Source organism: Juglans regia, chromosome 1, assembly GCF_001411555.2.
Source record: "Juglans regia cultivar Chandler chromosome 1, Walnut 2.0, whole genome shotgun sequence".
NCBI lineage: Eukaryota > Viridiplantae > Streptophyta > Magnoliopsida > Fagales > Juglandaceae > Juglans > Juglans regia.
In genome coordinates this window covers 4,247,385-4,267,365 of record NC_049901.1, presented here as the reverse complement: position 1 = coordinate 4,267,365, position 19,981 = coordinate 4,247,385, and the positions used below count along the sequence as shown (strand labels likewise).

The following is a 19,981-nucleotide window of genomic DNA, read 5'->3' as shown; positions in this document are numbered from 1 at the left end:
ATCAGCCCTTAGGCGGACCGTTTAATACGTCTATAAAGCTAGACAGCCACATTTCCCAGATGGACTACAAACGAGTACACGATGGGAGGTTAACGCCATACAAATCATTGCCAATTGCCTTCAGAATATTTTTCAAAATATAAGCGAAATTCTTCACATTAAAAAAGATTTCTACTGGATTTTTATATTGAAACTGCCATCCAAATGCAAACTCTGACGGATGGACTTTTGAAAAAAGCTCACTTTATCATGGAATTCGATCACCCAAAATTTTTTATACCAAAGGCTTCACTAAGTTGAGAGTTCCAAAAGCTGTGTAATCTTGCAGAAATAGAGACGGTTAGACCACCTCTCACCCTCCAGTGATCTCTTTTTCCTTTGACTTGCACATATCTTCTGCGGACTTAACAAATTTTTTGGTCAGCTCATCAACCTGGGAAAAGGAACAAGGGTGTCAGAAGACACTCGAATTATTGCAAAACTCATCCATCTATATCGCTGTGATTCTGTGAATAGCTTGGAAACTCACCTCTTTCTCTAATTTCTTCAGATCATCCTTGGGGGCATGTGAATATAATTTCTTTACTGTATCCATTGCCTGTAAAGCCAACCAACAATCTGTTTAGGCACGATAAACCTAAAAATGCTGGACCAGTTCACAGCAACGCATATAATAAAATTCCCAATCTATTATAGCAATCCTATATGTAGTCTTGTTGCCGCACAAACTTTCCAACATTGTTATGGTATGTTATGAGCTCATCCTGCTAGTCCTTTTGAAAACTTTTGTTATGGAATATTTACTATTTAGGAGTTATAGCTTTGTTATTGAAAAAAATGGACTAGTTTTACTTAGTATTTCATACATGCTATCAATCTACACTACACATACATATACATACACTTTGAGTTTGTCTTGAGTAGTGTATCATAAAAGCTTATTTCAAAATCTTTTCATTGCAATCAAATTTTCCCAACAAATGCTTTATTCTTTTAAGAAAACCTGAACTATAAACATAAATAAGATTAAGAAAATAGCTGCTATACCTTCTGGCGAGCCCTTCTTATACTTTGCCTGGCATCTTCACAAGACTTGGTAACCACCTTACATACAGCCTGGTACAGATGCCCCAGGATACAATATCATAGTCATCATGGTACAAAGACAAAAAAATAAAAGCCGAAAGAGATAAATGAAGGAAAGATCAATGATTAGCTTACCTGTATATGCTCTTTCGTCAATCTGGTCATTACAGAGAATAAAAATGTATATGAGCCAAGTAATGAATGTGTACATAGATTAAGCTTTAACATGGGAAATAGTAGAAGTCCTTTAAATATCACATAAGCTAAAATTATGATTATCTCAACACATTATTTTAATGCCTTCAATAGATACCATTAGCAAATGGGCTTCTCTTTTGAAAGGGGAAGTGATACTATGAGATTAAACAGAATCACTTACGGTGGAATAATTGCAATCAGCCGCTCACCATCCACTTTGGGACTTAAGCCTAATGGAGAAGCAACAATCGCGCTCTCTAATTTTTTTAAGGTCTGCAAAAACAGGATGTCAAAAAAGTACGTTTAAATACTCATTTTGTGCCAAGAACATGAACCGAATTAAAACACTAATGACTAAATACAATTGATATAAAAAAATCTCATCCTAAGTGCTAGATCCAAATATCTGAAGAACTGATAGTATCGTACTCCATACTATGTCAATAAGAAACCATTACACATGACCATTAAGTAGAAATGAAAAGAATTGAAAAAAATAGAAAACTCATTAAAGTAAAGATTTAGTTCATTACATTTGGATCATAAGGATTTACTGATAATGTTTTGGAATCCATGACTGAAACAACAGCTAAATGACTCAAGGGCATCTTCACATCATCAGTTTCTACAATAATGTGGTCAAGCATCCCTGCAGAGACATTCGACAAACAACCGTGCTAATGACAGAAAACTAGAATAAGACCGCAAACAAATAACAAATAGCGATGGCACATAGTAAGGTACCTGGAGATGCCCTTCCTGTTCTTAGTTTATTCAACTCTCCTGATAATGCACCTATTGCAGCCTCCATCTGTGCAGAAGCATTTGCCTTAATAGTGGGTCCAATATCAGGTGAAACATCAATATTGCTTGCAGCGTCATCATCCTCTAAAAGGAGCAACCAAGTAGGCAAAAAAAAAAGAATCAACTTGAAGGGAATAGTGACTATAAACTTGCAAAAGAAAACAGGAATTTTTTTTTTTATAAGTAAAGATATTATATATATATATATATATATCAAAAGGAGCAACCAAGTACACTGATGTATACAAGAGAACACCTTGCCCATAATAGAAAACACCTAATAACCCAAAAAGCCCGTGAAAAACAACTCAAAATACACCAAGCCCGACCCCAACTCCTTGTTTCCCGTAGAATTAAAACTCTGCCCAAAAACCCCACCCCAATCCCTTGTTTCCCGTCTTCACAATGCCCTCCCTTTAGACTTCCCTCTAGTTGAGCTACCACCCTTAGCGTCGTAGTTGATTGTCAAAAAGAGACGTTGTAGCTCCCTACTTTTCTTGAAACTTGATTTGGTTTCAAGCGAGTGGCTTGCCTTGATCGCAGTAATTAATTCTTTAAATTGGTCTTCACATCCTCTATGGGAAATTCCCACAAACTGTTGAATCTCATTAACTTTACGCAAAATCCAATCTGCTATTGAAGGAAGAGAGACCAAGGCAGCCACAATATCCCCAGACACAGTATCCAGTTGCACTCTCGACTCTAGGCAAGGCACCAACACCAAATCCATATTCAAATCCCGTACCTCCTCAACAACTCCATTGGTTATCTCCAATGGTATGACATCAAGTCCCTTCACCTCTGGTGACCCTTTATGTGCAACTTCAGCGGGTCCCTTCACCAATGGTATGACACCATTTTCCTTCAACTCCGCCGAGGGAGCCATAGTTTCTTCGGGTACAAAAGTCACCTGAGGCGAATGACATTCTATTACAGATGTCTCTACGCTGATACCTGACGTAGAACCCACTTCAAATAACCCAGACTTCCTTTTGACCCGCCATACTCTTCTGGATTTGGTTATATGAACAGGGCCGAATCCGATTTTCCGTTTTCCTTTATCTGAGTTTAAAGAATTAGAGCCTATCTTAGTCTTGTTCTTTACAACCTTGTTGCCTCCAGTTGAAAGCAGGTCTATTTTAGTAGACAAAAAAGCTATCGCTGCCTTCGGGTCGACAAGTTGGGTTTCCATCTCCTTTAAAGAATTATGCATTGCGACAAGCTGGTTCTAAGGCGTGATCTGCAAACCACTTACATCATTCCACTCACTATGCACCCCAGAATCATGACCGGTCTTCAGAGCTGCCACATATGATCGTCTCGCCACCGTGGATGTTCTATGGTCTTTATGATTCACCTCCAAGTTGATATTCTCATTCTTCTTTTGGTTTTCCTTTGACCCCCATTAGCGAAAAACATATCCCTAGCTTTGCGTAATTCTGCAGCAAATTTCTCCCAACCCAGACCTTCATACCTTCGGGAATGGCTACAATACTCCGCCGGCCTCCTCCACCATATTCAGTGACAGTTAAAAACCTACCATGCTTATTGGAGCATCTTTGAGCCATGAATGTTCTGCTGCCTTCGCGCAAGTGTTTTGTGAAGTCCAAATTTTTTCCCGCTTGTAGTACTGCTTCCATCGTAGCCATCAACCATTCTAGACCACTGTGACCCATCACTACAGATCTCCACACCCTTCTACAGTTCTACTTCTCTCCACAATTTTTAATGATGATCTCCATGATTCTGGCAAAAGCTCAAAAGCCTTCCAGAAGAAGTTACACCTAAGATACACAATAGAATACTCACTCAGAGTAAACGTGCAATGGATGTCTACCTCAAGGAATCCAAAACCTATGGATCCACACCATTTTGGTACTTAGCAATTAAGCTTGTAGTATTTGGGGGAGGGGGAGGCGGAACCAGAAACTATGCTTGGAAAAACAGAACGAAAGATCATTACTACCCTTTTCTTCCCTCAGTAGACAGTGGAATTTCAAGCACACATGGTGAATCGCATGGCTACCATTTCTCATGCATACCTTTTTCTTCCAAATTATAACAAATTAACTTACGTTGGGCAATAAATAAACATGAACAGCACAGATAAACAGGCATAGAGAGGATATGCGGAGAGAAATGGTACTTGATTTACGTCCTTTGGCGAAGCCTCTGCGACACTCTCTGAGAAAATCAACGGCCGGAAGAGTGGGAATCCTGTGGTGAGTCTCTGAGTTGCGGGCATTGTTGGTAGTGTAGCTAATCATATGAGAGAGCTCGCGGCCATGAAGGGGGGAGCTACTTCGGAGTAGAAGGATGTTCCGACTGGAGAATGCGCGTCTAAGAAAGATCGCCATGGCTCCAGGTTTCCCTGCTTCTTGTCGGGGTTTTAGGTTTTTTTGATAAACCCTGGAGTGATCCCCGAACTGTACAAAATGGGCCGGTGAAGCCCACGTGGGTTTAATCGGTGACATCAGGCCCATCATGAAGTTAATATTGCTGATGAACAGATCGAACCCAACCCATTCTCATCCCTTACCTTGAAAAGCCATTCTCAAAGAGCATGGGAACGAACTCTTATGGTAGATTCAGAAGCACTGTAAAACTTTCCAAAACCCACCTATGGAAGTATATGGAGGCTTATAAACTTTGAAGCTCGTCAGGGAGTTTGATACAGAAATGGGAGTGCTTTCTAACCATGGATTAATCAAGATCAGAGCTTGTGAAATTCAAGTGCATGTGGAAGCGGCAAAACGATTGGTATTGCAAGGAATCTGTTCTAAGTTGCAGAGCATGAGGAATTCCTTGTCCATGCTTTTACTTTCATTTCCCACTGGGAATGGAATTATGGAAATGTGGCCGTAGTTCTGCATCTCCAGTTATTTGCATGCATTGCTTTTAAAACAGCCTAGCCAGTGATGAACCCACCGATTTATGTACTCGTCAGCTACACGCGCATCCCCGACGACAAAATCATCACCGAGAAGCTGGGGGTTGACACGTTGCTTGCCGCTTGGGCAGTACACGACTCATATTTTACTCCTACTTAAGATTAGATAGATAAGGGATAAAACTCATTTGGTAAACTCGACCGTCATTGTCTGTCCACACTACACGGAGCGACAGCTCAAACTATTCACATTTTGATACCAATGACCCGACTTCCAAAGCTGTCATTTGATATTACTGTCGGTTAATCTTAAAAGCTTTTCCCATATTTATGCGAAAATTTAAATTTTACTAATTTAGCCCTTATCTTTTGACCAATCCGCCCCTCCTATTTTCGTTTGAAACAAAGTTTTCATTACCTCGTGTCATTTAGTTTTTTCTACAAAATAAAATAGTTGGAAAAGATAAAAAAGATTGTAATACTTTAACAGCTTGACAATAGAATTAAATATTTTGACAGAATTATGCCAATTTATTATACATTATGTTGTGTAATTGGTGCAGGAAAGGTCATTATTGTCATTTCTTCACAAAAGGTAAAAGAATAAATATTAATGAGTATCCTTTGAGTAATGAGAATTAAAAAAAATATATAGTAAAAATTCATTTTCCTTCATTTCACAAAAGGTTGGAGAATTAAAAAATCATAAATATCCTTTTACAATTATTTCTTAAATTTTGATTCTTTTTTTGGTATGTGAGGATTGCTGAGCACTCGACTCGACCGTTTCTTTCTTAAAACCACCCACCTTCCGTCTTCATTCTTAGCAGAACAGGAACATTTTCCTCTATATTTTGAATTACAGAGTCGGAACCGAAGGGAGAGACAGAGGAGAGGAAGATGTTTTACTCGCAGTGCCTTCTTTCCGGAAAAGGGCCGTTAGGCGCCATATGGGTCGCTGCTTACTTCTTCAAAAAGCTCAAGAAAGCTCAGGTCACCGAGACTGACATCCCCTCCTCTGTTGGTTCGTCTTCTTTTCTGTTCACCTTTTCTATATACTTCCAAGTATGCCCTTTATCTTTCATGTTGGGTTTGCCTTTTGGGGAACAGAAAGAGAAATTACAGCCATATTCAATCTTTTTATTGCTTCCGTTTTATGCTTTTTTTTTTCTCCTCTCATTTTCTTTTGCGGTTCTATATATTGCTTATTGTATTTGAACTTGAATGTGGATGTGGTGAGAAGACAACAGAGTTTTCTTCCTCCTCCTCGGATTTGGGGTTCGTCTGGGTGCTTCTAAGTAATATGTGAAAATTGCTTGTAAATAGTTATTTTTTTTTTCTCTCACGTGGATATGTAAAAAGTGGCCAAATTAACTTACACACATCTTGGGGATTCTCTAAAAACTATATTTTATCTTCTACGTTTTGGTCTTTCTACGAATTTCTACCATTTTGTGACCTAGTTCAAGCGTATGTTCCTTGGTCACTACAATTAAAAATAGCTGGCCGTGTTCCTTTCTGTATCGTTGCTGGCCTTATAATCCGCGGATATTGTTTGGAGTGGCAAAGAAGTGTAAGTAGTTAGCATTCACTGGCTTGCTAATTTGGCCAGGAAGACTGCCCCGTCTGGATAGATCCCATATCATCATTACAATTTTATCAAATTACCACGTAAAATATAATAAAAAATTTAATTTTTTCAAATACCAAAATAATAATAATATTAAAAAATAATATTTTAATAATATTTTATTTAATTTTTAACTTTCATATAAAACATCTCATCTCATTTCACTATCCAAACCGCACCTGAGATGGACAGTGGCTTTTGTCATGAGTTTTTTCCCACGTTCTTTTTTATCGTAATACTTTAATTGAAAATTTACAAAATTTATAAAATTTCCCTTAGGGTTTTTTGTTCGGTTCTCATGTCCTGTTTTTGGGGCAAATGGGTGCAAAAAATTATATTTATGGTCGTCTGATGACGCTTTCAGAGGTGATGCTGTAACAATGTAGAACAGTAACGGTGAAGGGAACCAGCATTAGTTGAATTTGGGATAAATATAGCATCAACTAGGGTTGCATAAGTTGGGTAGTTAGACATCTACTTCCTTCAGCTATGTTTGTAACTTTATCACATGGTTCATGCAACTAAGGGCATGTTTGGGGTTGCATTAGGAGTCTTATCAAATTTTAAAAAACTGTCAATGGTCGAAAATACCCATACAATTTTCAGATAATTACAACTTTCAAACTTTTTAAAGATATGGTCATAATTTTTAAAAAATCAAATGATTGTCATTTCTACCTCAAAAAGTAATTTTTTAATTTTTCCAAACAAATATAACATGTTTGAAAGTGTTTTAAATATATTGTTAGCAAATAGTAAATAACTTTTTAATAGTAGAACTTATTATTTAAGGTATAAGTTATAAGATTTAAAGTTATAAGCTATATTTTCCACCGCAATTCCAAACATGCACTAAGTCTGCTAAGCTTTAGATGTTGTAGTTGTCATTTTGTTGTGGAGTGTGCCGGTTTATCAAATTCTGAAGCTTGAGGTGCCGTTTGGATAGTAAGTTGAGATGAAATGAGTTGGGATGAAAGTTAAATAAAATAGTATTGAATATTATTTTGTAATATTATTATTATTTTGGGATTTGAAAAGGTTGAATTATTTAATATATTTTTTGTGAAAATTTGGGAAAATTGTAATGATGAGATGAAACACTTCTTGTATTCAAACCGGGCCTAAGTCTGATTCATGGGAGACCATTGGTGTCCAAAATTATTTGTCAACTTTCCTTACACTTCATCTTAAACGTAGTCTCACTCTTTGTTTTGGAAATGTGGTTATTGTCAGCTGTATGTGCTAACTTTGAATTTTTGAGTGTCCTGTCCAATTATTTCCTCTTTTTGCTTCATGCAGATAAAATTTTGCAAGATGAGCTGGATGTTGTCGCATACAGAGTGCTGGCATACCTTCTTCTTGGTGTTGTGAGAATATACTCAAAAAAAGTTGAATACTTGTTTGATGACTGCCATCAGGTGCTAATAAAAATCAACGACTTTGTGCTTAGTACAAAAGATAGTGCACTTGTAGAAACCTTGTCTGCACCTTATTCCTCTATTACTCTACCAGAAAGGTTTGAACTTGATGCGTTTGATCTAGGGATCCTCGATGATGTCAGTGGGTAAGGTTCTAGTTGATTAGAAAAAGAAAATTGAGTGGTTGAGGCTATTTGCCTTTGTTTTAATTAAATTTTAACATGTTTGTTTTTCTTACTTCCCAGAGGCAATGTGGTGCCACATGAGGAGATCACACTCAAAGGTTCTAAATTTGCTTAAAATTTTCAGATACTTCTTACATAATTTGCTTGTGTTGTTTGTATAATTTGTTATGATGTGGAACAGATGGTGCGTGGAAAAAAAAGGGAATAGGGCAGTACTCTTTACTCAAGGTATGCCACATATTCATGTTTTGCCATAAATGTTACAGTGGTCCTTAGTTTGAAAGGCATACTATAAGTATATGCCCATGGGTATGTAAATGAGAGGAATGATAAAACCATGAGGAAAATACTTTAGCCACAAAGTGATTACACAAAAATACACCCACAATCTGATGTGGCTTGATGTGATACATCAGATTGTAAATTTACTTTTATTATAAAGTAGATCTAACTGATTCCATGAAGCCACACCAATTTGTGGATTTATTTTTGTATAATCCTTTTGTGTCTGAAGTAGTTCTCAAACCATTAACCAATATGATATGATAACATCACTTATGCATCACATACACAAAGTCCGAAAGACATGTTGCATGTGTCTTGTCCTTTCTGAACCTGAATAATTTGCATCTGATTCGCAAGGTACTCTTATGAGGACCCAGAATCAGAATGGGTGGAAACCCATTGATTGAACAGGTTTTTAGGTAAAAAAATCACACAGTCTCGGGCCTTGTAAAACAATTTTAATACCTTTTTTTTTTTATAACCAGAAAAAAAATGAATGTCAAGTTCAATATTTAAACCCTAAATTCGTAATGACCTATAAGCAGGTATGGTGACTTTGATATCTTAGTTTCTTAAGAGATATGTACTTAAAATGCTAGCTTTTATGGTTTTGCAGTATCCTTATGGGGAGATTTCTGTCTTTCACAGTACTTGCTCCACTGATTACACTTTTGCTGACAAGTATGTAAAACATACCCCATCCCTTTGTTCTTTCTCATGAATTTTGTGTCATATTTATATGTAAGAGCAGCTCTAGTGTTATAAGATTTCTTGCTGTATATATTTATGGCCATGTTCTCTACCTCTCTCTCTCTCTCTCTCTCTATATATATATATATATATATATGAATGAAGTAATTCCTGTTGCAGTGTTCTGTCTTCTGGTACTATGGAGATTGATATGGAAGTAAGCACATCACATTATCTAACCTGCATGGAAGAACACACGGAGAGTCTTCAAGGCAGAAGGTTCTCTCAAGCAGAATGTGTCGACCTTGAAATGTTTTATGAGGTTCAGGAAGAATCTATGGACCCTTTTACACCATTTGGTGAAGAAGTTCACCAAACTAATGGGGAAAAGACAGGGGCTCCGGCAATGGCACAGTCAGAAGAGAAAACACCTGGAGAAGCAAGCATGGGGAAGTATCAAGACTTTAGGTTTTCTAAAGAAGGATGCATGAACCTTGAGACGTTGTCTGGGACTGATGGAGAGCCTATAGAACAGATTAATCTATCCGGTGAAGATCATCGAATTGATGGAGAGCAGATAAAAGTTCTAGTATTAGCTCAAGAAAACCAAATTCACCAGGTTATTAGGAAAACACATGATCTGAGCAACTCAGGAACAAGCATGGAGAAGCTTCGAGTTGATAAATTCTCTCAAGAAGAATGGATCGACTATGATATGTTTTGTGGGGCCAAGGTGGAACATCCAAAACTTGTTAGACAATTTAATGAAGGGCACCATAATGATACGGAGGTAATAGAGTTCCCAAATCTGGCATCATCAGAAAACAAAAAAAGTCATGTTAATACAGAAGAGCGTCCACTGTCTATTATGCTTGATGGGACCCCTCAATCCAAGTTCCCAGGTGCATCAGGTGAGAAGTACCCAAAATAGTTTTTATTATAACTTCAAAATCAGAATGCTAAGATGCTATTGCTTAGTCAGACAGTCAGAGATTTCCTATTTTACGTGTTTTAGTACTTGCAATTGTACATTTTTAAAACATTGTGGTCCTTTAGAAGTTTGTCCTAATTCCACAATTCTTCCCTCAACACAGGCACTTCCACACCAGAGTTTATTCTTACACCACTTACAAGAGAGCGAGCTCGGATTTCAAGGAAAAGAAAATGTTTAATTGATGAGACCATTGTGTTGCCTAATAAGTAAGTCCAGCTATCTCCTGTTTAACTCAATTTGTATTCATATGAGATAATTCAGTATTGTCCATAGATAATTGTCTACTTCCAGCATTGTTTTCCTAACAATGGCTATGAATTTATGACCTTATCAAGAGCTACATTATGGATGATCCAATGCCCAAACTCTGCTGTTTTTTATATCATAAAATAGCTGTTTTTTATTCACTGTTCATTTATTTGTCTTTGACATCATGCTAGTATTCTTGTATATATAAGGAATGATTGAGATGAGCTGAGTTGACCTTAAATCTTTCTCCTCACCAACTTTTATATGTGATGTGTGTGTGTGTACTTCTATATATATACATCAACTGATAAAGCTTGAAAATAAGATGGGAAGCCTTGTATGTGTGAACGTACATCAAGCGGCTGCATCATCATTTCAGGCACAAAATAATTTCTGTTATATCTGATATGGACTTTATTTTTTTAGAAGTTTTATATGAAGCCCACCATCATAATTAATTTCAAGCATTACAAAGCATGAAAATGATTGGAGATTCCAGAATTCAGCTTTTTACCTAGCTCGAGCAAGCTTAGGTCTTCATCTTGGTATTTTGGTTTGTTTCGCTATGGTTTTTTCTTTTAAATGGAAAAGAAAAAACAGTGGGAACCATCATTGTGATTAGGAGCTTCATCAGTTTGCACATAAGATTTCAAATGCGTGTTTTGTCATGATAAACTTTGCAGGGTCCTTAGGCAGAGCATTCATGATGCAAGTGACTTAGTTTCTAAACGAAAGAAAACTGCTCATAATGGTCTAGCTGTATGGAAAGCTTCTCGAATTTTCAGTCTCCCCCAGGGTTTCTTAGAGCCTTTGATGCCTTGTAAGTTTGCCATCATTATTTTCTCTGTGGTTCAATTGCTGTACTATCTTTTACTCAACAACATGTATCTCCAGGTATTTCATCGGAGCTTAGATCTCTCTTTTACACAAAGAAGCTGAAGATTCTAGAATCTGCTGAAACCATCAACAATCCTGAGAAGTTTGATATACAAGAATCTCCTACTGTGGGTGGATCAGATAGAGTTGCAGAATTTTTTTATGTTGGCAGATCAGAGCAAATTGCTATTGCTCCGAAAACTCCTGTTAAGTGCTCGACATTGATAAGATCATTTGAAAGCCCAGATAATGCCAACAATGTTAACTCAGGGAGATTAAGACCTGGTAGTTCATTCGGTAGTGTAGAGAAAGAGCCACCTTCAAGCAAGGATCAAGAACTAGATCCCAGTTTGATGAATGAGGTAAAGTGAGATCATTATGGGGTACCCTTAAAATTAAAAAAGACAAAACAATAATTTATTTATTTATTAGTTGAATTTGATAAGTTTGCACCCTACTAAGTCTAGAGGTCCCAAATCGACCTATGCAACAATTTGGTTTCCTTGAAGTTGGCAATATCTATATTTGGAATTGAATATTCTCGTTTGATTACTGGTTGATTGTTGGTTTGTTTGTCTCAGGAGATACATTCATGTGGAGCAGATAACACGGAACTCTGTAAGAACTATCCCAAATTTATTTCATTATTTTAACGTTGTTTTAGTTCTTGGGCTATTTTTTATTTCGTGTCTTAATTATTGTTGCAATCTCACGAGGATTATTTCTACTGTAGATGGATGGTCAGGCAGAACCAGGTAAGGTGTGGATTGTGCTTCAATTTTATCTCTTGGTGAGTATCAACTCTCAATCGTTCCTTGTAAAATTTGGTTTGTAAAACAGAATAGCAGCAAGGTACTTGTACAAAAATTTCTTTAATGGAAAGAAGGGAAGAGAAGAGGAGATTGTGAGCTTGTCACAGGTTCTAGAAGGAAGAACCAAGAAAGAAAGTGCAAGGCTATTCTATGAGATGCTGGTATGTTTTACACAAGTTTCGATTCCTTGCTGATCTTCAAGGCTTTGCCAGCAATGAACTGCTGTTCTATTGCTAATATCCTATTTTCATTTTTTTGTCAGTAACTTTCCTACCTCAAATTCATCTCTCTCCACTGACCAATAATGATATGCTCTAGTTTTCGGGAAAAAAATTCCTTGCCCTCAACCTGCCCCCCCTCCCACTTTCTCCTCTACCCTAGGAGTAAAGGAAGAAAATATTTATATTGAACCATCTATTTTTTTTTTATCATTAAACACAGAAACTTACCTTAAACACAACAAAGTCGGGGAAACATGATCCAAAATCTAATAGTGGTGTGTGTGATATGTTTATCATTCTACACGCAAGCTTATGCCGGCATTCCCTCATTAATTTAATCTTAAAACTTAACAGAGTTGGGGGGAAGCACAACGCGATCCAAAATCTAATAGTGGTGTATGTAAAACAACTTTGCAGGTGTTGAGAACTACAGGGTATGTGGATGTGAAACAGGATAATGCTCATGGTGACATTCAGGTCTGGAGACTCCCGAAATGGGACCAAACTTATGGAGCCGATGGTCCATGAAAGCACCCCCAGTATCTGTCTATTCATAGCATAGGAATAGGATTATAGAATATATAATAATCTAGCATGTTAGATGAGTAATTTTGACGTGTAGCCTCCTTTGTACAGAATATGCTAATCAAAAAATTAAGTTTCAGTTTAATTCAAAAGAGTCTCACTATGTAAATCCATCATCGTGTCTGTTTATGCAGGTAAATGTGGCTCGTATGAGTAGCTTTTTATTCAATAAATACAGGACAGAGCTCTGATAATATTTCATATCAGTGAAATTTGACATCAAAAAAATTCTTGTTATAAGAGAAATGATTATTGCAGTCGTTAGTATGCAAGTGCTATGCAATTATTTTGAAAAAAAAATGAATAAATACGCTATTCACATAAAAAAAAAATAATTTTTTAATAGTAAATACTATTTTTTTTTAAAGTGATTATACGATATTTACACACTCTACGATTACACATAGCATTATTCGACTTCTTGGGTAATCCATGTAACGAAGCCTAAATCAAAGGATGCAAACCCTGCCCAATTTCAATCAAGTCCATCAAAGCCCACATGAAGTACTACCCCCTTCACGATCGCTCTAGGCTTATATGCATCTGTTTTGTGTCATAATGGGACAATTCTTGTCCCCAGATTTTGTCATTTTCGATATGCTGAAGGTGCCTTATATTGCGGTAGAGCTGATTGGCGGAGAGACGTGCGAGTGAAAACCATCCTCTAATAATATTTATTCCCTTGATAAGAATACATTTGAAAGGCTAATCTGACCTTGCCTCATCGATAATAGACTTGAATTTGCGGTATAATTTGACCTTGTCTTGTTGAGCAAAAGTGGGAAAGCAAAAGACAAGGCACTGACCAATAGCACTATAATAATAGGAGCAAAAACGCCATCTTTCATTATTAGAATGGCTACATCAGAAAAGTAAAGGAAGTTATGAAGCGCAAGTTACCTGTAGATATCATTCAAAGCACAAGCCAAAAGAGATCATTTTCATTGATTGCCAAAAAATATATATATCTACGTGGAAGATTAGTTGTATTTCGGACATATCCGAGGTGCCGCTATTGTAGCCTAGTCGAAGGGATAACAGAAAGAGGTGAAGCGTGTGAAGCAAGGGGATGAATTCAGTCTTCTACCAAATAAAAAAATCATATATTGGTGGTTTACTGGACAGGCGTTTTGACTTGAAGAACTACAGCCCCTGAGTTTGCTTACAATCTGTTGGGAAATTTCTTGTTCATCTGATTCACTGCACTGCAGCTCTCATTTCCGCAGATCATGTTGGATTTTCCATGACAGCCTGAGCTCAGAATCTGCAGCTTCCATCCTGTAATTAGAGGTTTCACTTCTCGTATTGTTTTAAGATTCATGGATGCTCATGGTCTCTGTACCATTGAAAATGAGCATGTAATATACATAATGAAAAGCCTGTTTTTCTTATTATGTTTGATAAGCTTGCGCTCTTCTTTGAGATGATATTCATGGTCCACTTGCAATTTTACATCAGATTTGATCAAGACAGACAGAAAAACTACCACAAAACATCCGATTTTTTAAACCGATTACCTGAATTTTTCTAGTCGATTGATCTATGGAGTCAAAATTCGGCCAAGCAGTTGCATGTGATCTTACTGAATTTTTCAGAACGGTTGGAGAAGCTTGTTTTTATTATTATTGGATTGCTCAAAGTCAAAAAAGGTTATCGTACATGCTTGGGATTTTTTCATTTACAACGTTGACTTCTTGTCATATGCAGATCTGCAAGTTGTCAAAGCTTATATAATGGGAATCCTCCACACTTTTTGGAACAGTCCGATTGGTCCTAAAACAACTCACTTTTGGGGACCTCTTGTGAACTGGAGCATTCCCATCGCAGTATGCTTTCAGTACTATTACTATGCCAAACCAATGCATACAAACTTCAACTGTTCATTGATTGATGTCAAACTAATGCATACCAACTTCAACTGTTCAGTTCATTGATCTAAAAACTTTGTAACTGTTGGAGACTAACTTCGTTAAACCTTTAACTTTTAGGATCATAATATTCCACCATGTTTTCAAATCCAATGTCTATAGCGACACACTCTATGGCAGCTCTTAGGTCGCCCCTTTATATTTGAACTCATGACGTAGTTCCTACGATAATAGAAATTGTTAAAAGCCTAAAATCGATACCCAAATCTTTTAAACTGTTGGATATAAATTTAGTTAAACATTTGACCTTTAGTAGGATCATAAAAGCTATTTTGAGATTAACATTATAGTCGTTGATCTGACAGGCACTTGCAGATTCGAAGAAACCCCCAGAGTTGATTTCTGGCAATATGACAGCAGGTTTTCAATATGTTTTAGGCTAGTGACTTCTGTATCATTTCTTTATCTAGCCTGTGTTATGTGACTTCAGAATCACAACTTGTGATCATTGGTGTTGCAGTAATGTGTGTGTATTCAGCATTGTTCATGAGATTTTCATACATGGTACGGCCAAGGAACTACTATCTTCTTGTATGCCATGCCGCAAACGAGACTGTGCAGCTCTATCAGCTGTCGCGCTGGGCCGGGGCTCAAGGGTAAGCATCCATATCCAAGGTAGTGCTGGTGTTATTCAAGGTAGTGCTGATGACAAAAGGTTCTGATGCATGATTGGCTTATTTTGTGATAGACACTCGCAAGAGAAGGTTGAGGACGCTGGAGGAGCATAGTGCGTGTGATGCAGAGATGATTCTAATATATATATTTAAGGACGTACGATTTGCCTCATGTTTTGTGTTGTATAAATAAAGTAGGAAATACAATAATGTTTGTGACAATCTCCTTCTTCTAGCCCTCTACATAACTTGATATCATGTAATGCTCATGGGATAACATGATTGATCTAATGGTCTAAGATTCAAACCCAATTCTTATTCAAATTTAATGGACCAAATAGAAAACATCTCTTTGGTTTTTTTTTTTTTTTGGGTGAGACTATGGTAAAATTTGAAATAAATTCCTTTTCACACCAAATGGGTTTGTGTTATTAGACCTGGCAGTGCTAGAGAGTATTGGGAAATCCTTTTCTAATTTTTTTTTTTTTTACATTTTTTTGCTCTAAAATTATGTGTAATTAAGTTTTATAGATGTAAAGACATCCTATAAAAATAAACTCACAAATTGATATTGTTTCAACGATATGTTAGATCAACTTCGTAATAAAAATAGCTTTACAATCTACCGTACAACATTAAGTCATGTCAGTTTGTTAGATTTATTTTTGTGTAATTTCTTTGCGACTAAAAGCATTTCTCTTCCACGAAATAGTATGGACCATTGATGGGCTTGGGCTATTAGGTACTGGGTCTGTAATGAGGGCTTTCTGAAGGCCTATTGTACTGAGCGAGTCCGTTTTAATCACTCCTGATTACTCGAAGACGGAAGATCTGACGGTCTCAAGTGCTAAAAAGAGAAGGGAAAAAAAAAAAAAACAAACAAACAAAAGGAAGAAATTGTAGTGGATACTGGATCGAACCCGAACTCGCTTGAGGGGGACTTCTCTTTCTTCGCCGAAACCCTACTCTCTGCTCGGGGTTTTACAGGTCGAAATGTTTTCCTCTCCCTTTTACATTTTAATTTTAATTTAACAAGCCGTTCTCTTTGAGATTTATTTGTCTCTAATCTTTAATTGGATTTTCAGAGCTGAATGATCTGGTTGTGATTGTGAAGAAGTAGATTCACAGAAAGATAGAAATGGCAAGCCAAGCAGCTGTTTCTTTTAGTGGCAACGTGAAGGTACTACTTCCCTACTATTTATATTCCGTTCTGTACAGCTCATAGATTTTATTCTTCCTGAGAACACAAGTTAAATTTTCTTTCAACCGAGACCTGTTTTCATAGAGCATATATTAGGATGTCACTGAAGCACGCCATATGCTTGTGAAATTTAGTGATAACAAGTTCTAAATGTTGTGGATTTTTATCGCGAAGTTTTTGAATTTTTTCTCTGTATTATCACCGCCGATCTCTTCTTTGCCGTTGAAAGTTCTGCTTAGCTGCAAGTATCATGGAACTGCTAAAAAAACTCCCTTTACATCTTTCTCCTTTTGTCGCCAACGGTTAAAAGAATGCCATGGTAAACCTTGTGGACTAGGTGCTTTTGTTTGCCACATACTTGGAGTGCTCTTAAGCTTGGTAAATGGTACTTAATTTTTTATATGTCGTCCCCATTGGCATGTGACTTGCTGATCAATGTTTATTAAAATGACCTAATCAATAACAGAACTTACCACTCAATATTCATACAGAAAGCACTTGCTGGGCTGAGACGTATAAATCTGGAAGGTCTGCGTTGGAGGGTATTTGATGCCAAAGGCCAGGTTTGCATATACCTATATTTTCCCTATGTGCCATTAATTTATGCGTCCAGTAGGGTTGGGTGGAAAAGTTCGCTTGTTATTTGAATTTCAATAATGATGTTGGTCTCTACTCCCTTTCAAGAAAAGATGTACCTGAGTTGATTGGCCAAGTATTATGAAACAGGCAGATATACATCTGCTGAAGAGTTTTAACTTCTTAAATGCAATTTCTGTTAAATAATTCTCAAATTGGTGGAACCGAATGCAAATTGTTGATTCATCTTCTTGAGGCAAAGTTTTGCAAATAATTACAACAATTATTCTTTTCTAGGTCCTTGGAAGATTGGCATCCCAAATATCCACTGTGATTCAGGGGAAGGATAAGCCAACATACGCTCCAAATCGTGATGATGGGGACATGTGTATTGTGCTTAATGCAAAGGATGTCTGTGTCACTGGAAGGAAACTCACAGACAAGTTTTATCGTTGGCATACCGGGCAAGTACCACTGTTTTCTCCAACTGCTTGTGAACCGTAGCAATGATTGGGAATTTGGGAGAATGATCAAGTTCTTGTTTTGTTTCTATATAAGTTCAGTGCACAACTTTGTGACCAAGATACAGCCATAACCTAATCCAACAGTGAAGTTGGAATCTAATTTTGTATATGGTTTTTCAATATGCCCAGAAGCAAATATATAAACACTTGTTCTTTAGTTATATACTAATGCTTAGTGGTAATTAGGCATATTCTGTGTATACTCCTTGTGTACTTGGGCTATGCCTTTTTCTATTACTAAAGTTTTACTTTTACTCATCAAATACTTGTATAAAAAGATTATATATTAAAAACCCACCGTGAGAGTAAAATGTTTACTTGTTCTAAGTACCACTTGAAACAAAGTAGAGTCATTTCAAATTACATCTACAAGATAAAAGTGAATTTTTAATGTAGCTTTCTAATTCCAACTAATTAATGCATTTTGATATTGAGATTGAGCAAATGTTCCCTGTAGGTATGTGGGCCACCTCAAGGAAAGGAGTTTAAAGGACCAGCTAGCTAAAGATCCTACAGAAGTAATCCGCAAAGCTGTTTTGCGCATGCTTCCAAGAAACAAATTGCGTGATGTGAGTGTTAAAATATGAATCTTCTCTCTCTCTCTCTCCCTTGAATTTAGTTCTAAGAAGTATACACTAGCATTATGCAATATACGAGTACGACTCATGTGCTATGATGTGCTAAATGCAACTAAATTAACTAAAAACAATAAATTTCATTGGTTTTGCTTTGACAGAAAGGGCAAGGGCAAAGGGCTGTTTAATTATTCTAACCTAAATAAATTAGTAGAAGCGTTTTTTATGTGCTACTTTTATGGAAAAAAATGTCCTGGAAATATATTGCCTGACGCTGCATCCATAACATTTCGATCAGCATTGCTGTCCTCGGCTTTATCTCAACAAGTTGTGAATCCTTTTAAAATCCCGGTACCGACCTACAAAACATCGTCTCTCAAAGAATTTATTCCACCTACATGGCTACATGATCCAGGCTGAAAAACTGTCCTGCAGAACAATATCATATCTCAGTTCTGTAGCGAAATTGGTTGAGTGGCATGGCTTGAGTTGACCCTTGGAAAACTGAGAGCTGGCTGTTTGAGATGGACCCACCAAGATCACTTTTGCAAATAAGATTTTTTGCTTGTTGCCACTTTTTGGATATAGAATCACAGAGACTGTTTGATTAAATAATCACTTAAATGAATTTATGGTTACATCCCATGCAGCGTTTTGTTGCATGTGCCTTTTCTTCCATATAAATGGTTTATCAAGACCCAAGTTTTGTTGCAAGAGTCTCTCTGTGGGTATTTCTAGGCACCGATTTCTGTTTTGGTTTTCTATCTAGTCATTTCGAATTAGAATGTTACTTATCAGAAACAGAATGAATATTTTGACTTGAGAGTATTAACCATCTGAATCAAATAATCTTATACTTTAGCTCCTTATGGATGCAGGATAGAGATCGAAAACTGAGGATATTTGCTGATGGTGAGCACCCCTTTGGTGATAGGCCCCTTGAACAATACATCATGCCTCCTCGAAGAGTTCGGGAAATGCGACCACGTGCAAGGCGTGCACTGATTCGAGCTCAGAAAAAGGCTGAACTGCAACAAGAGAGTGCTAATGAGACTAGAAAAGGTAAAAGGAAAGAAGTCAAAGCCTACGTGAGTTCGTAAAGAATAAATTGGAGTTTATTGGCATACCTGAGAGGGCCCATAAATGCGGACATGGATCAGCTCTTGTTTGGAAGGACAGTCAATATGTTTTGTTCGTCAAATTCTTTCATTAGAATTCTAATTAAATGGTTGTATTGGGGTGTCAAAACCTAGAGCACCATAAGGAAGATGGCGACCAATTGACCCTGGGTTTTCCCAGTCAACTTCTCAGCTTGGATGATTTTTCAGACAAATTCCAAAGAATTCATGCTGGTGCCGTGAAACTTTTGCTCCTTTTTCTCTTATTGAAAAAAACCCACTCGGAACCATAATAAAGAGTCCAGATTCTGGAGACGTTTGTATTTATTGTTCATCTCAACTCATCTTATTACCATTCATTACTATTCAGCAACTTTAATTCATAAATTTCACTATTATTCACAACTTATTTCATTACTATTTACAATCCATTTTAATTCATTTCAAATCATCTTCGAATCCAAATGTTTCCATATCGCATACAATTCTAAGGTTTCGAAGTATCATTTTTTTTCTTCGTGT

General features: G+C 36.9%; 4 protein-coding genes across 5 annotated transcripts; 3 read left to right on the top strand and 1 right to left on the bottom strand.

Moving 5' to 3' along the window:
• Positions 1-82: 82 nt before the first annotated feature.
• LOC109009176 (ribosome-recycling factor) lies at positions 83-4,968 on the bottom strand. The gene is made up of 8 exons (XM_018989561.2): positions 4,235-4,968; positions 2,029-2,172; positions 1,818-1,933; positions 1,466-1,557; positions 1,222-1,243; positions 1,048-1,116; positions 530-598; positions 83-433 (listed from the first exon to the last, which is right to left on the bottom strand). The coding sequence occupies exons 1-8, from the start codon at positions 4,572-4,574 to the stop codon at positions 353-355; spliced, it is 933 nt and encodes a 310-aa protein (XP_018845106.2). The 5' UTR covers positions 4,575-4,968; the 3' UTR covers positions 83-352.
• Positions 4,969-5,751: 783 nt separating this feature from the next.
• Positions 5,752-13,032, top strand: LOC109009177 (sister chromatid cohesion 1 protein 2). Its single transcript, XM_018989562.2, has 13 exons — positions 5,752-6,002; positions 7,908-8,172; positions 8,272-8,309; positions 8,393-8,439; positions 9,113-9,177; positions 9,367-10,097; positions 10,281-10,386; positions 11,113-11,249; positions 11,324-11,667; positions 11,887-11,923; positions 12,039-12,060; positions 12,146-12,278; positions 12,756-13,032. Exons 1-13 carry the CDS (start codon positions 5,879-5,881, stop codon positions 12,864-12,866), a joined length of 2,160 nt encoding a protein of 719 aa, XP_018845107.1. The 5' UTR covers positions 5,752-5,878; the 3' UTR covers positions 12,867-13,032.
• An 888-nt stretch (positions 13,033-13,920) lies between these two features.
• LOC109009179 (mitochondrial pyruvate carrier 1-like) lies at positions 13,921-15,789 on the top strand. 2 transcript variants are annotated; one of them, XM_018989566.2, is made up of 5 exons: positions 13,921-14,203; positions 14,631-14,749; positions 15,157-15,211; positions 15,312-15,447; positions 15,540-15,789. In XM_018989566.2, the coding sequence occupies exons 2-5, from the start codon at positions 14,657-14,659 to the stop codon at positions 15,577-15,579; spliced, it is 324 nt and encodes a 107-aa protein (XP_018845111.1). In that variant the 5' UTR covers positions 13,921-14,203; positions 14,631-14,656; the 3' UTR covers positions 15,580-15,789. The 2 variants fall into 2 exon arrangements, with proteins under 2 accessions (XP_018845111.1, XP_018845110.1); XM_018989565.2 differs by having other exon boundaries at positions 13,922-14,213.
• A 539-nt stretch (positions 15,790-16,328) lies between these two features.
• Positions 16,329-19,786, top strand: LOC109009178 (50S ribosomal protein L13). The gene is made up of 6 exons (XM_018989563.2): positions 16,329-16,452; positions 16,551-16,645; positions 17,158-17,229; positions 17,540-17,706; positions 18,224-18,335; positions 19,220-19,786. The coding sequence occupies exons 2-6, from the start codon at positions 16,604-16,606 to the stop codon at positions 19,439-19,441; spliced, it is 615 nt and encodes a 204-aa protein (XP_018845108.1). The 5' UTR covers positions 16,329-16,452; positions 16,551-16,603; the 3' UTR covers positions 19,442-19,786.
• The last annotated feature ends 195 nt before the right edge of the window (positions 19,787-19,981 follow it).

Bases quoted from the DNA above. Each gene is read 5' to 3' on its own strand.
- LOC109009176 (XM_018989561.2), bottom strand. From the start codon at position 4,574: ATGATGGGCCTGATGTCACCGATTAAACCCACGTGGGCTTCACCGGCC. The intron at 1,244-1,465 runs GTAAGTGATTCT...TGTAATGACCAG, and splicing joins CTGATTGCAATTATTCCACC to ATTGACGAAAGAGCATATAC. The intron at 599-1,047 runs GTATAGCAGCTA...TTGGCTTTACAG, and splicing joins TAAGAAGGGCTCGCCAGAAG to GCAATGGATACAGTAAAGAA.
- LOC109009177 (XM_018989562.2), top strand. From the start codon at position 5,879: ATGTTTTACTCGCAGTGCCTTCTTTCCGGAAAAGGGCCGTTAGGCGCC. The intron at 8,310-8,392 runs GTTCTAAATTTG...GATGTGGAACAG, and splicing joins TGAGGAGATCACACTCAAAG to ATGGTGCGTGGAAAAAAAAG. The intron at 8,440-9,112 runs GTATGCCACATA...ATGGTTTTGCAG, and splicing joins GGCAGTACTCTTTACTCAAG to TATCCTTATGGGGAGATTTC.
- LOC109009179 (XM_018989566.2), top strand. From the start codon at position 14,657: ATGGGAATCCTCCACACTTTTTGGAACAGTCCGATTGGTCCTAAAACA. The intron at 14,750-15,156 runs GTATGCTTTCAG...TTGATCTGACAG, and splicing joins ACTGGAGCATTCCCATCGCA to GCACTTGCAGATTCGAAGAA. The intron at 15,212-15,311 runs GTTTTCAATATG...TTGGTGTTGCAG, and splicing joins TTCTGGCAATATGACAGCAG to TAATGTGTGTGTATTCAGCA.
- LOC109009178 (XM_018989563.2), top strand. From the start codon at position 16,604: ATGGCAAGCCAAGCAGCTGTTTCTTTTAGTGGCAACGTGAAG. The intron at 16,646-17,157 runs GTACTACTTCCC...ATATTCATACAG, and splicing joins CTTTTAGTGGCAACGTGAAG to AAAGCACTTGCTGGGCTGAG. The intron at 17,707-18,223 runs GCAAGTACCACT...TGTTCCCTGTAG, and splicing joins TTTTATCGTTGGCATACCGG to GTATGTGGGCCACCTCAAGG.